General features: G+C 46.4%; 1 protein-coding gene across 2 annotated transcripts in view; it reads left to right on the top strand.

Annotated features, from left to right (window-relative positions):
* Positions 1-12,578, top strand: part of LOC147901358 (uncharacterized) — a 175,310-nt gene extending 162,732 nt beyond the window's left edge. For both annotated transcript variants that reach the window (XM_087376068.1, XM_087376067.1), the window contains 2 exons: positions 11,404-11,505; positions 11,651-12,578. In XM_087376068.1, coding sequence (XP_087232194.1) covers positions 11,404-11,505; positions 11,651-11,914 — 366 coding nt within the window. In that variant the 3' untranslated portion in view covers positions 11,915-12,578. The remainder of the gene's footprint in view (positions 1-11,403; positions 11,506-11,650) is intronic.
* Positions 12,579-13,520: the final 942 nt, after the last annotated feature.

The following is a 13,520-nucleotide window of genomic DNA, read 5'->3' as shown; positions in this document are numbered from 1 at the left end:
AAGATGAAATGCCCCTCTGTCTCAACCTCCTGCATGTCACACAGTGTGCATATGCGCCTCTCCCTCGGTAACCACTCTGCTCGGCTGCTCTCGATACGAAGTCTGTGTGAAGAGACCCGGAACTGCCGAAGGGAGATCCTCAGCGAGTGGGGTAGGTGAATTTGTGTGTATCCTGGTGGATCAATGAAACCCTCCGTTGTGATATGTAAGAAGTGATCTCTGTAGAAGCCCAACTTCACTGGAAGATCACTCGGGCCCAACCAAGTCCGGAATATGTGTAGCTGAAGTAGATCCTCACGGATAACCTAGTTGACCGCGTGTGATAGGAGGGGAGAGAAAGGAGCATCCATGCTGTACTGGAAAGGGGGTAGTCTATCCATGTGGGGCCCTAGTCCTGCAAACCATCTCTCTGTGCGTGCATACCAACACCTCTGATCTCCCCCTCCTGCAAGTGCCATAGAAGAGGACAGTGCTAGCCATGGTATCCTGCTACGCCCGGATGTTTAATCGCCATACTCCCTGACCCGGTATAGATATGTAATGACCTGAAATGCAGCATCTAGCTGTAATGGGGGTGACCCAAACTCTACCCGAATAATCTGGTGAGGGACGCTTGGCCACGGATCATCCGTGATAACATGAGAACCTGTAGCCGCTCCACCCTGGCCCACTTTGTATCTGACAAATCTACCCCCTAGCATGGGCTGCCATACATTTCTGCAGGGCGGACCAAGGAGTCAAAAAGCAACCCTTTAGCCAATGAAGCATATCCTCTGCTCAGGCGTGCCTGCATCGCGGGTCTCATGGTGAAGGTGGGTCCGGAAAAGATGACCCCCAGATAAGTGTATGATGAAACTACCTCAACAGGGGACCCATCAAATGTGAAATGCTCATCGCGCATGACGACTCGAGATATATTGAAGATCATAACCTTGGTTTTACCGAAGTTGACCTTCAAATCATGAGACTCACAAAAGGACTGTAGTGCGTCAAGGTGTCTCTGGAGCCCCTCTGCTGAGGAAGACAAGAGAGCCACGTCATCTGTATAAAGTAATATCCGGATCAACATGCCCGTGAGAGAGCAACCTACCCCACCCTGTGCCTGCATCCCTGTCTCAAGCTCGTCGATGTAGAGCCCAAACAAGGTAGGTGATAATGGGCACCCTTGTTTGATCTCGATAGTGTTCATGATCTCGTCTGTCCATCCAGATCCTGTCCGGACTCTACCTGAAACTCGCACATAAAGTGCCATGACAGCCCAAATGATCTCCTGGTCGTAACCCAGATCCTATAGGCGTCGTATGAGGCGGGCTCTCAGAACGGTGTTAAATGCCTTGCGGAAGTCCACAAAGCAATAGTAAACCCTCTGCTTCCGTGCCCTCGCCTCCTCAATGATACATTTGAGTGTGAGAATGTGGTCCATGGTCCCATGATCTCGCCTGAAACCAGCCTGTCCCGCTGCTCTGAGTCCTCGACACTATACAAATCTGCTGACCTCAGAATCAAGTACTGATGCATAAATCTTGGACATGACATGTCCAATCGTAATGGTCCTGTAGTTCTCCAGGTTCATGGGATCCCTTGCCTTGTGGATGGGTGAGATAGTGTTGATGGTCCAAGTGCGTGGAAACCCCAAGCAAACGGCTTCATTAAATAGCTTGGCTAAGATCGGGGCTAGGAGGTTAATTCCATATGCAATGAACTCAGTGCATAGTCCCTCATGATCCTTCGCTCGGCCATTATGAAGTTTCATTACGGCATCCTTTACCCCCCCCCCCCCCCTGGTGAAGAGGGTGCAAGATGTGGGGCGTGGCATATGTGATAGGTTAGGGGCTGGTTGATTTGGGATATCATAGAGCGTGCGTGCATAATCAGACCACACCTGAGTGTCAGTGACTTGTGGGGGGGAACGTCCCTCTAGAAATCTCTGCCATAAGTACTTAGAGTTGTTACTGAACAGAATGTTGAGTAGCTCCTCCTCGTTCCGATGCACGAAGTTAAGTTTTTTTTTGCGTACCAGACGGCAGTACTCGCGTAGCGTCTCTGATTCGCTTGGAAGGCTGTTTTTTTTTAAATCTGAGCTGACGGTGTAAAGCCTTACACTCATCATCGTACCAGCTATTACAGGGTACGGTCCCAGGAGGTGATGGGCGGGTGGAGCGGGTGTTGTGGGGAAAGGCGTGAAGAGCAGCCTCGTAGTGAGCAAGTGAGTAGGGTAGCACGGTCTTCTAGTAAGGGTATAAAGTCAATGTATGCGAAAAGAATGTATAGACGACCAGAGTAAGTAGGTGAGTGATCGCAATCAAAGCGTATATCATGGTAAGTGGAGTAAGAGCTCAACAGTTTGAAAGTGCTGTGCAGCGGGGGATAGAAATGCTAAAGAAAAGATAGGTATGGTCAGCCCCTGGAGGGAGAGGTGCTACGGTAAAGTCACTGATGTGAGATGTGAAGGCAGGGGATCCCATGATGTAGTCCACAACACTGAAGCCTCCCCCATGTGGAAAGCAAGTGAAGCCACCTGATGCGGGCCATCTGTCAAGACCATTATAGATGATGAGATCATGCATCCTATCGAGGTCTAATAGGGTTTGCCCATAGGATGTGAGCGGTCCTCGTCTGTTAGCCGAAACTCGTAGCATACTTGCCTCCTCAAGGTCAGTGTTTGGCAGTAGAGTGGAATCATCCTTGAAGTCGAGGAGTGGTGGCTGACGAGCACCTGTTCTCACGTTGAAGTCCCCAACTAGGAGGGCTTCCCCACGGCTAGAGAAGTCAACGATGGACTGATAAAGAGCAGCAAATGGGGATGTCTAATCCTCCCCTCGAATATCTCTGGCAAAGCGGGAGGTCTCGGGGGGGAAGTAGCAAACTGCAATAAACAAATCCCGGCTATCCACGTGTCGGATCCGAATCTAGAGAAACCTGGAGTGTGGATCTCTTTGCTCCACTGAAATGGTTCCCAAAAGTGTGGATCTGTAAAGGACTGCGACTCCTCCTGATCCTCGAACCCCTCCTGTATCCCTCGTCTCATCTCTGTAGGCAAACTCCCATGTATACCCACTGACTGCTGGTAGTGGGCGCTGTGGACTTTGATGTGTCTCTGTGTAAAAAACTCTGTCATGACTTGTATAGGATTTCGAGAAGTTCCCTGGTTCTGACCATAAGGTACCATTACGTTCTAGATGGTACAGGATAGGGTCTCGGATGTCTAAGTCTCATAAACCCCGCCTCCCTATGCGGGAGGAGAGGTGAGTGCCGGACGGCGGGGGCCTGTAAGTAGTCGTCCATCTCGTACTACTGTCCACTTCCCCTCTTTGTAGGCCTGATCTCGTTGTTGCAATAGGAAACGCCTCTCCTCAACCTGTAGTGGAGTGAGGTCCTCGTCCATGGAGATCGCTAGCTGGTCTCGTAAGACTAACCTACGACATAAAGCCGAAAGTCGTACCTGGGCGTCATGGAACCGGATGATAAGGGGCTGCTCTCGGTTGGGGTCCCTCCCAACCCGCCATGCTCTCTCAATCATGTGCTCAGTTAGCCCTAGGGTAGTGGTCACGAAGGCCTGCGCATCTGCCATCGGGGTAGCCTTAGTGCGGGGAATCCCACGTACTCTGATGTTGAGAGCCTTGCTGGATCTCTGCTGTTGCTCCACGAGGGCAGCCGAAACGGTTACCCTTGCAAGTTCCCGTTGGGCTATGTCGACCCATTTGGATGTCTCCTCGATGGCAGATTGCATGCTCGCAATATGTGCCTCCACAATTGGGGTGCTCCCTGGGACTGTACGTATAGCAGTGACCTCCTGTCGGAGTTGGAGATTTGCTGTCTGAGCCCCTGAATAAGATCATCCTGGACTCGGATAGCTTGAGACTGCTCCTGTATGAGTCGTGCTTGCTCCTAGGTGAAGCGTGTTTGCTCCTGTGCGAAGCGTGACAGCTCCCTCTTGCGCTCTCGGATGCTCTGGACCTCCATCAGCAAATACTCCCAAGCCTCTGATGGGTCAGCTCGTCCGTGCACTAACGGATACTGATAGGACTGTGGCCTGAAAGTGTGAGGAAGAGACTGGAGGCTGGGTGATGAGTAGGTAAGATGGGTGCGGTATGGGGATGATGAGGCGATCCTAGCAGGGTGAGTGAGTGTGGGCTGACTGAGAGGCAGAGGGGAGAGAAAGGTCGAGTAGTGCCGAACAGTGTACGAGCCCTCCAAAGTAGGTGTTATAACCGGAGAGAGAACTATAGCGGGAGAAGAAGGGAGAGATGGTGTCAGTGACAACCCCTCTATCCTAGGGGAGGATGGGGCAATCGATGTCATGGGTAGGGGTATATCAGAGCCAGTAGCTATACAGTAGAGGCTATGGGTGGAAGTGGAGCTGAAAGTGGAGCTAGAGCTGGAGCTGGAACTAGAACTGGAACTGGAACTAGAGCTGACGTTGAGGCTGAAGCTGAGGCTGAGTATGAGGATGTAGCTGATGCAGCTGAGATCGAAGCTGAGATTGAAGCTGGAGCTGAAGCTGAGGTGGAAGTGGGCCCCGCCTTTGCTTTGCTGCGCACTCCAAGTCCACTACGGTTGTATCGTGTGTTGACATCTTCGAGTTTCAACTATGTCTGTTTTTTCTTGGCGGCTTTATCTATATCCTTGCCACCTTTTCCCATTTTGTTTGATTGACCCGTGTTTGGTGCAGGGCTTAGTGCAGGAGCGAGAGCATGAACATGAGCTCCCTCCCCATGATGGGAGGTACCCCCGGGGGGGGGGGGGGGGGGGCTGAAAAGAGGCTGAGGGGTGGCGGGGGCGATGTAGGTAGGCTGAGAGCAGGCAGGGGGGCTAATAGGGAAGGGGGGCGGTGGCTGGAGAGCAGGTGGGGGTGGCTGAGTGGTAGAGGGAGTAGCTGAGGGGTCGCGAGGGGGTGGGTGAGGGATGGCGGGGAGCTGAGGGGTAGCGGTTGGCTGGAGTGGAGGAGGCGGAGTAGAAGGGGAGGAGGGGGCACAGAAGAGGGAGCTGCAGCAGGCGGGGGGAGCAGCAGCAGGCGGCAGGTGGCTGAGTGGAGGAGGCGGAGTAGAAGGGGAGGAGGAGGCTGCGCGGAGGGAGCTGCAGCAGGCAGGGCAGCAGAGGCGGAGCATGAGGGGAGGAGGCGGCGCAGCGAGGAGGGAGCGGGCGGAGGAGGGAGCTGAGGGGAGGAGGCAGCGGACGGAGGGGGGAGCTGAGGGCAGAGGAGGGAGCTGAGGGCGGAGGAGGGAGCAGGGCTGCAGAGCGGAGCAGCAAGGCGAGGCGAGGCAGGGCGGAGCAGCGAGAGAGAGAGAGAAAGAAAGAAATAAAGAAACTATTATTATCGTCCTCTGGGGGCCTGAAATCGACCCATGGGACCCAATGGAATGTTACAAAAAGTCTCCTTCTTTGAAGAAGGGTGGAGTGGACAGCTAGCATGTTGCTACCTGTGTAATACATTGGTCACGGTATGCAAGGACCTTGGTAATGTAATTGCCCAAGGCTGCGAGGTGAGGATGGGAAAGCAAGCTCTCCAAACTGTTGTGATGCTGCGTGACATTGCTGAAATCTTCTCTTAGATGCTCATATCGCGGACATGTCAAAAGAACATGTGCCTCATTTTCCACTTCATCTAGATTCTAAGTTGCATAGCTGGCAGAGTCTTTGTTCCCTTGATACTCCTTCCCATGCTTTTTTCTCCACTTCTAGGGAGTGTGATTGAGTTCGGATGATTGCGATGCTTCTTCTTGCCCTGAGAGAGATAGGTGTGCATATATATTTGTGTGCTTTGTTCTCTTTCTGAGAGTATGTGGTCCAATAGTTGGGGTTGATATTCTCACAATAATATTCATATTTGGTCCTTTTCTTCGCTGATTGCCATTTACTATGTAGTGCTTCTAAAAGGGCTGTAGAAAATGTCCTTTTCTCCTCTTCCCTTGGCATTGCATCTAGGTAAGAAGCAACTTCCCATCTTTGGAACCAGGCTTTAATGTCATACCCCCATCCAGATGATAGCATCTTGCTCTTGTTTGTTTTTTGAGGTCTCTTGCTTGCCTTCCATGCTCTCTTTGGTAGCCTATGTGCTTGCATATCTTGAATCCTCTTTATATATCTGAAGACTCTTTCCAGTGCTCTCAGCTCAATGGGTCTGCAACCAGTTTCAAGAAGCATGATTGAGTATGGTGTGGTGGACTTAATTCCTAAATGCCTTTTGAGAAATGACTTCTGCAATTTCTCAATGTCATTCCATTTTGATGCTGAAATGCTGCTTCCCCATACCTCCACACTGTAAAGCACTGTTTGAATGACATACGCATCAAATAGCACATGCCTAATATCCCATCTCGTGGTGTCAATGTTTCTGCAGTCATTTTCAAAGCGGTAGTACTTACCCCATCCTGCATCAATCCTCCTCTGAACACAATCTCCCCATCTATGGTTAGATGGTACATCTATCCCCAAGTATTTGAAAGTTTGCACCCTCTCGATTTCCTTCTTATCATACATAATGCTTGGGATGTTGGCTAGCTGTATTGTCTTTATTACCATCATTTTGGTCTTATTGACATTAACTGTTAGACCACTCTCCATGCAAAATTTATGGAGGGTGTGCATCATCCGCTGCATATTCTCTGCTGTGTAAGAGAAGAAGACCACATCATCTGCATAAAGCAATAGTAGAATGGTATATCCACATATTTGGGGACTCGTTGGCTGCTCTCCCTGTAGCATCATATGAATTAACTCCTCCAGCTTGTCTATGCATAGACCAAACAATGTTGGGGATAATGGGCAGCCTTGTTTGACTCCCATGTTACTATAAAATGTGGCTGACAGCCCATTATTCCCTTTTAGTTGGCATGCTACTTTCTCATACATTCTGAAGATTGCCATTCTCAGATGATTAGGCACTTCTAAATGCACCAATCTTTCCCACTGGGGACAGTGTCAAATGCTTTTGTAAAATCAATAAAGCAGCAAAAAAGGGGCTGTCCTCTTAGCCTGCTTTCTTCCATTAGTACCCTCAAAGTAATCAAATGATCAGCTGTACTGTGGTGCTTCCTGAAGCCTACCTGTCCAATGGCTCTTTTTCTATTCAGCTCGGCCCATAGACTCAGCTCATTTTCGATAATTGTGCTGAAGAGCTTTGCCATAATGGATCCTACCATGATAGTCCTGTAATTGGTGAGCTGACTGCGATCTCCCCCTTTAAAGATGGGTTTTATCCAATTATCTTGCCAGTCTGGTGGGAAACCATGTTTAATTGCATCATTAAGCAAGTGGGCTAAGCACCCTCTTGTATAATCCTTTGTCCACTTGATCATCTCAGTATGAAAATGTAGAGTGTCTGGTGCTTTCCCATTGGCCATTTTTTTAAGACCTTCATTTACAGCATCTATAGTGAAAATGTCTGGACCGTTGTAGAAGAACCTCTCAACAACCATAGGTGGGGCATTTGGGTGCATGTATAATTGCTTCACATATTGAAGCATTTCCTCTGCTGTAAAATCTCCCAGAACATCCTTTTTTCTTTCCTTTGTTTTCCTCCAAGTGCCTTTCGGGTTCTTTACAAACTCTATGGCATCTTCCCATTCTTTATCCACCAAGTATTTCCTTCTCTTCCTCCGGTTAAGGGCATGAAAGAGCCTTTCAGCTTCTCTACGTTCACTCCCATTTGGCATATGTTTTATCTTCAGTCTGGTGCTCTTACATTCTTTATCGAACAACCGATTACATGGTAGCCCTTTTGTACATGTTCTCTTATTTTTTCTCTGCCCCAAAACTGTTTGTGCAGTAGAGAATAATGCTTCCCTCATTCTATTCCAATCTAGCATGCATGTGTTCTTGAGCAATGTATCTACAGCCTCTTCATAATATTCCCTTTTGTCTGTGTCCATGCGGAGAAACCAGTTTTCTGCTGTGGCTGTTTTAACTTCTGCCAAATGGGGTATGTGCATCTCGATGTAGAGAGGGGTATGATCCGATTCAGGCATTTTTTAGCCTATCTTGTAACATGCTACTAGATGTATCGTATCTGTGGAAACTAGAACATAGTCCACCACACTTTGTCCTCCACTAGCTGGGAAACAGGTCGGGACCTTTGTACGTGGAAATAAGGATGTTCCATTCAACACAATCATTTGAAGGCCATTGATCCGACTCATAAGTGCTTCCCCATGTGCATTAGTCTCCTTATCTTGAGAGCATCGATGCCAACTAGTGTCTATTTCAATCTCTTCCTCTTTATTGTATTCATGTCCTGTCAATGACTGAATTTGGGCATTTCCAATTCGTGCATTCATGTCTCCCATTATTATTACTCGTCCCTTGGAGCTGAAGTGGGCCACATCTGAGCATAGATCTCCAAATGGGTCTGAGGCATCTTTACCATATCGTGGATAGTATGGGGATTCCCGATGTGGGATGTAGCATCCTACAATGTATAATGGCATTGGCTTCATCTCTATCTTTATCCATATGTATCTTTTGTAAGGATCATCCTTGCATAAACTAACAATGTCTTGTAAACATTCCTTGTACATGCATGCAATCCCTCCTTGCCCACAAGTGCCTGCTTGTGTTTGCCATAGTGAATGTACCATGTATCCTTGAATTGCTGGTAATCTTTGCACGTCTCTTTCCCATGTTTCTGCTAAAAAAACTATCTCTGCATTATCTAACACATCATTGAGACCAGAGCCTTTATGCCATGGGAAACCCCTACAGTTCCAGATCATTATTTTAAGCATTGTTTGGGTCCCATGGGCTGCGTGTCCCTAGAGAGTCTTAGCTTCCTCTACCTCTTGCTCCTTTGTACGTGCTTCATAAAATTTGCGTCTCTCTGCCTGTTGTTTAGGTGTCCTATCCTCAGTGACAAAAAAAGAGGTCCCTCTTAGGTATATCCTAGTGCTGTCCAGGATGATTGCTCTTTTCCTAGCATCCAACATTGTGCAAATGAGAGAGAGAGAGAGAGAGAGAGAGAGAGAAAGGGTTTGGGGGGGGGGGGGAGGGGGGTTCCTTTAGACTTACAAAACAGCAGGTGCCCCAAGAGGTCCAAATCTAGATTGTGGGCATAGTTAAGGTCCAGCCGGCGGCCACGGAAGATCTTCTATGTCTTCTTGGTGGTCGCCGGGGGGGGGCCTACTTATCGGCATATGGTTGGAGCAAATGCGTGTGGATATGGTGTCACCGCTGCAGTGATGGAGTTCTTGAGACGATCCCTTATTGCTTATAGAACTTCCCTAGAGCACAAAGTATCTGGTTGGGATCTTTTTGGGTACAGAGGATTGAGAGGGATTTCACATGGGGCATGGCGGCATGGTTGACAAAAGGGGGTCATGCGTTCCTAATCGATGAGGTCTCCTCAGCTTACAGGATGTAGAGATACAGCATCCTCAAGATTGAACTACACGAGGTCTGCAAGGCTTGGCCTGCAGGCATATATTCTATATTTTCATGCCTCCAGGGATTCATTGGTTGTATAGTTGTCATCCTTGATTGTCAGCCAGTGTTTCAGAGATTCCGTAGGTGGTGAGTTGGGTTCTCTAGAAACAGGTTGTTTCATCTTCAGCCACTTTTCTTTCCATGATCAGCACCATAGGGACTGCTGATTTGTATGGTTTTTCAAGCATTAATAGAAAGTTCTTTTCTCTGGGAAAAAACATAGCTTGAGCAACGTAGGCACAAGTCTATTCATCATTGAATGAGCCTTAATGGGCTCAAGTGCAACTAGAGAGGACATCATAGGTGAGCTGATGGAAGACTGTCTTAGATCGTAGAATCACTCAGTCAAGATCCATGAATTTCTGAAGCAACTAACCACACTCACACCTCATCAATCACACCTACCACCTACACACTTGGTCACACATTAGCACACATCTAGAGTTGCACACTCTATGACCATACTAGGGCACACAGATATTGCACTCATTGTGCATAAGAGAGCAAGACCTTGATCCCAATAGAGCGACTACAGAATTAGACTGAAGACAGTTAAAAGAGTAGCGGCCCAAAGTTACCTCACAAATCTCTCAGTGCCTTACACAATCTCAGAAATTGTCCATATGGAAGAACATCACTCAAAGGAGGATAACTCAAGCTCCAAGAAGCGAATTTCTGAGCTTTCTGACTCAAAACGAAGATGAAGACAAGCTCTACAAGATGAGAAAACCAAAGATGAAGATGCCTCAAGGAGAGGGCTTGTTGGCTTGATGGAAGCAAGGGCTTGCGCCTTGACAAAGCAAGGGATTGCACCCTCTCTACAAACAGCACAAGTGGCTTTGATGTTGGAGGATCGGGAGGAGAGAGAGGTGAGTGCACAAGAGATAACTAACTGTACGTTATGTTGTATTGCAATGAAACGAAATATACACATGCTCACCCCTTAGGTTTACCCTAAGGCCTATCTCCATGGTGCGATTTACACCATTCTCAACAAGACACAAGGCAGATCAGGGGGCAACAGTTGCAGATTTCAGACATTTTTTAGAGATATCAAAGCCCACCAGATCCTAGACATTTATCAGGGTTAAAGTACCAGTGTATTCTCAGTATTTCCAGCATTTCAGCATTATATCTCAGACCACACACCTAGCTCGAGGATTAGTTCTCTGTTATGCAGAGGCAAAGGAGAGGACAAATTGCAACAGCAGCAACATGCATACAGGCCAAAGGTGAAGGCCATTGGGACACTCACTCACAGCCAGCAGATAAGTGGTTAGCTGGACTACGTTTGTTTCTTCAGTGCCTATGCCTATACCATTTGAGAAGACATATTAAAGGAGGTAGCATTTTGTGAATCTCCAAGGAAAATTTTCCAATTATGGCAAGAAATGAAGGGGCTAAAGCTGAACTTCACTACATGGAGTCTATGAGTGAGCTGTTTGAAAAGCATAGGAAGAGACCAGGTAATATTTGGATTCAACTCCTGGCACCTTCAGAAACAGGGTGAGGCTGCAGTTCCACAGGCTTATCTGATGAGGTCTGCCCTGTAGTATCAGCCTTCCTGGCGAGTATGCGCTGTGTATGAACTTGGCATGTTTACCTCTGTGAAAATGTTTGAATGTTAAGTTGGCCTTTATCTTTTATGCACTTTCTGCACCTACTTGGGGTAGTCCATGCCAGGTATGGCAAAGTTTGATGTTTTTGGATCTTGATGTGAGGAGATGAAGACTGCAGTTGTTTTTGTTGTGCTTATTATACAGGGTTAGGTTTTGACTTGGTCTTGTCGTTTTTATAAATTTTCTGGTCATATGGACTTTAAAGTAGGGGGGGAAATGAGATAAGGAAAAGGATTAAGGGGAGGGGGCAAAGAAGGCAGGAGGAAAGTTGGCTCTTTTCCTGTTTTCCTTGTCTCTGACTCCTTGTTTGTTAAATTAATGATCTTAATGGTTTTCTTCATTACCAATTTGAATGAATATCTGACAGATCAATACATACTGGTTGAATATTGAGGAAGTAATGGAGGTGTCAGTGGACAGTCTCCTGGTCAAACGTGGAGCAGAATCTCGAGCCCGAAGGCTGACCAAGGTTTTGTTATAAGAGCTCAATTGTGTCTTCTCTATTCTAATTGTTGTGTTTAGTCTTTGCATTATCTTTTCTTTAGCTCTTTCTGGAAAGAGCTCAGGATTTCCCTCTTGTTCTGTTTCTTACAGATTTTTTCCTGTTTTGGCAGGGTATTTGGCCACTTCCCAGTGTGCAAGTGCAGGTTCAAAGTCAAAAGATGGCTGGAAACAGAAGATGGAAGAGAGACCTTTCTTTGAACCAAGAGGTTTCTTATAAAGACAAGCAAATGCCCTTGCGTGCTAGGCAGTTGCCACTAAGGAGAAATGTTATTTTTCCTGAGGACACTGAACCAGATGCTTCAAATATTAAGACTGACCTGAGAGATCGCCGTTGGTTACCAATGGATTATGGTTCATCAAAGAGTAAAACATAAAGTCAAAATGGTAGTGCTAGCCAGGATTTTTGAAAAGGGGTGCAAGTGTGTTTACATGCTAGAGCTGTCTCCAGATATGGATGAAGGTGAGTATATCTGTCTTTATGTACAAAGTGGGAGACTGGCATGGGCTCTATAGAAATGATGTGTAAGCTATAACATTATTGGAGATGACAAAGTTTTAGGGATTTCCTCGTGTTCAGAATTGTTGCAAACATAAATGCTGCACAAAACTGGAGTATTGCAGGTGATTGTAAATATTCAGTTCAACAGCACAGGCCATGAGCATGATACCAGTAATAACTTCCTTTGTCAATAAACCATGGAAGCAATTGATATTTTTGGCCACGGCCTGGTACATCGTGCCGTGCTAGTGCTTCCACAGAAAAGCTCAGGAGGTTTTTCAGGCAATGCCTCCTCTTAGATGCTTTGGCCTTGGGTTCTCTAGAGACTCCATCCATAAAGTTCCTATGTTATAGGTGGCCTATCCCAAAAGCAGTTTGTACCATGAATTCCAAATGTTATGCTGCGAGGCTACAATTTTCCTCCCAAAGAGAAATCTTGCAGACATTTCGCACCCCCGTGTCTTTTGTAAAAAAACTGTGGTAGCGTCCATTTCTGTATGATAAATTAATAGAAGTCAAGGAATACGGTCTACAAATAACTTCAAGCTTGGCTGACCTACTCTCTTGTAAAAAAGAATGAAGAAAAGAAACAGCAAGGTAAAACACCTACCATATTTAACATAATCATGTATTCTAACCTTTGTATGGAGTGAGAAGCTTAGATCTACCTTTAACATGCAATTGTGAGCACAATATCAATAGTGGATTCGAAACAACGTAAACGGATCCATTGCAAAACCAAAAAATTATGTATTGTAGCTTGGTGATAATTAGACACGGCAAGAAGCTATCTAGCCCTGTTTTGTGTTATATATGGATCCAAATACCAGACACATGATAGGCCTACTCTGTCTATCATCCTCCATTAATTGTGGTTTAGAGATGCAATGAAGGTATTGTGAGACCCTTGTTTGATTGTCACCTTTGTGCTTCCCTACTTTCTAGAGCTATCTCACCTCTCTCAGTATATCAAAATCACTCTAGTGCCATTTACATTCTTTAGGCTCACACATACTTGAAACTTCTTGTTTTCTTGGGTCCATTGGCTATGGAGGATACCTAGTTTGTGTGTTGTGCTTATAAACAAACTTGGCATCTAGGGATTTCATTTGATGTTTTCATGTTTGTGTTAATGTGTCATTCATGATTGTCATTGTTGGTTCAGAATAGCTTCAAAGCAATGTCATAACAGTGGTAATCGGGAAAGATCATCGTTAATCAGAGAAATCTACCACCATTGATAATTTAAAATGTTGACAGTATTAATAGGACAATCAACTAGATACCAGTGGGTTGTTCAAGTGTTACCATCAGTGTGAGATTAAATACCATCGATATAATGATAATATCGGTGTTAATATGGTGGTTTTTTACAGTAATATTTCCTCTATTTTTCGCACGCTTTTTGCTTACAAGAAGCTTGCGAGAGTTGCAAGTGCTCTTCATTCAGCAAGATTGTAGTCCATAGCTCTGGCACTTAG

The sequence above is a fragment of the Dipteris shenzhenensis genome, chromosome 6 (genome assembly GCF_047967505.1).
Source record: "Dipteris shenzhenensis isolate YYH24624 ecotype China chromosome 6, Dip_SZ_1.0, whole genome shotgun sequence".
Classification (NCBI taxonomy): domain Eukaryota; kingdom Viridiplantae; phylum Streptophyta; class Polypodiopsida; order Gleicheniales; family Dipteridaceae; genus Dipteris; species Dipteris shenzhenensis.
This window is presented reverse-complemented; position numbering and strand designations above follow the sequence as displayed.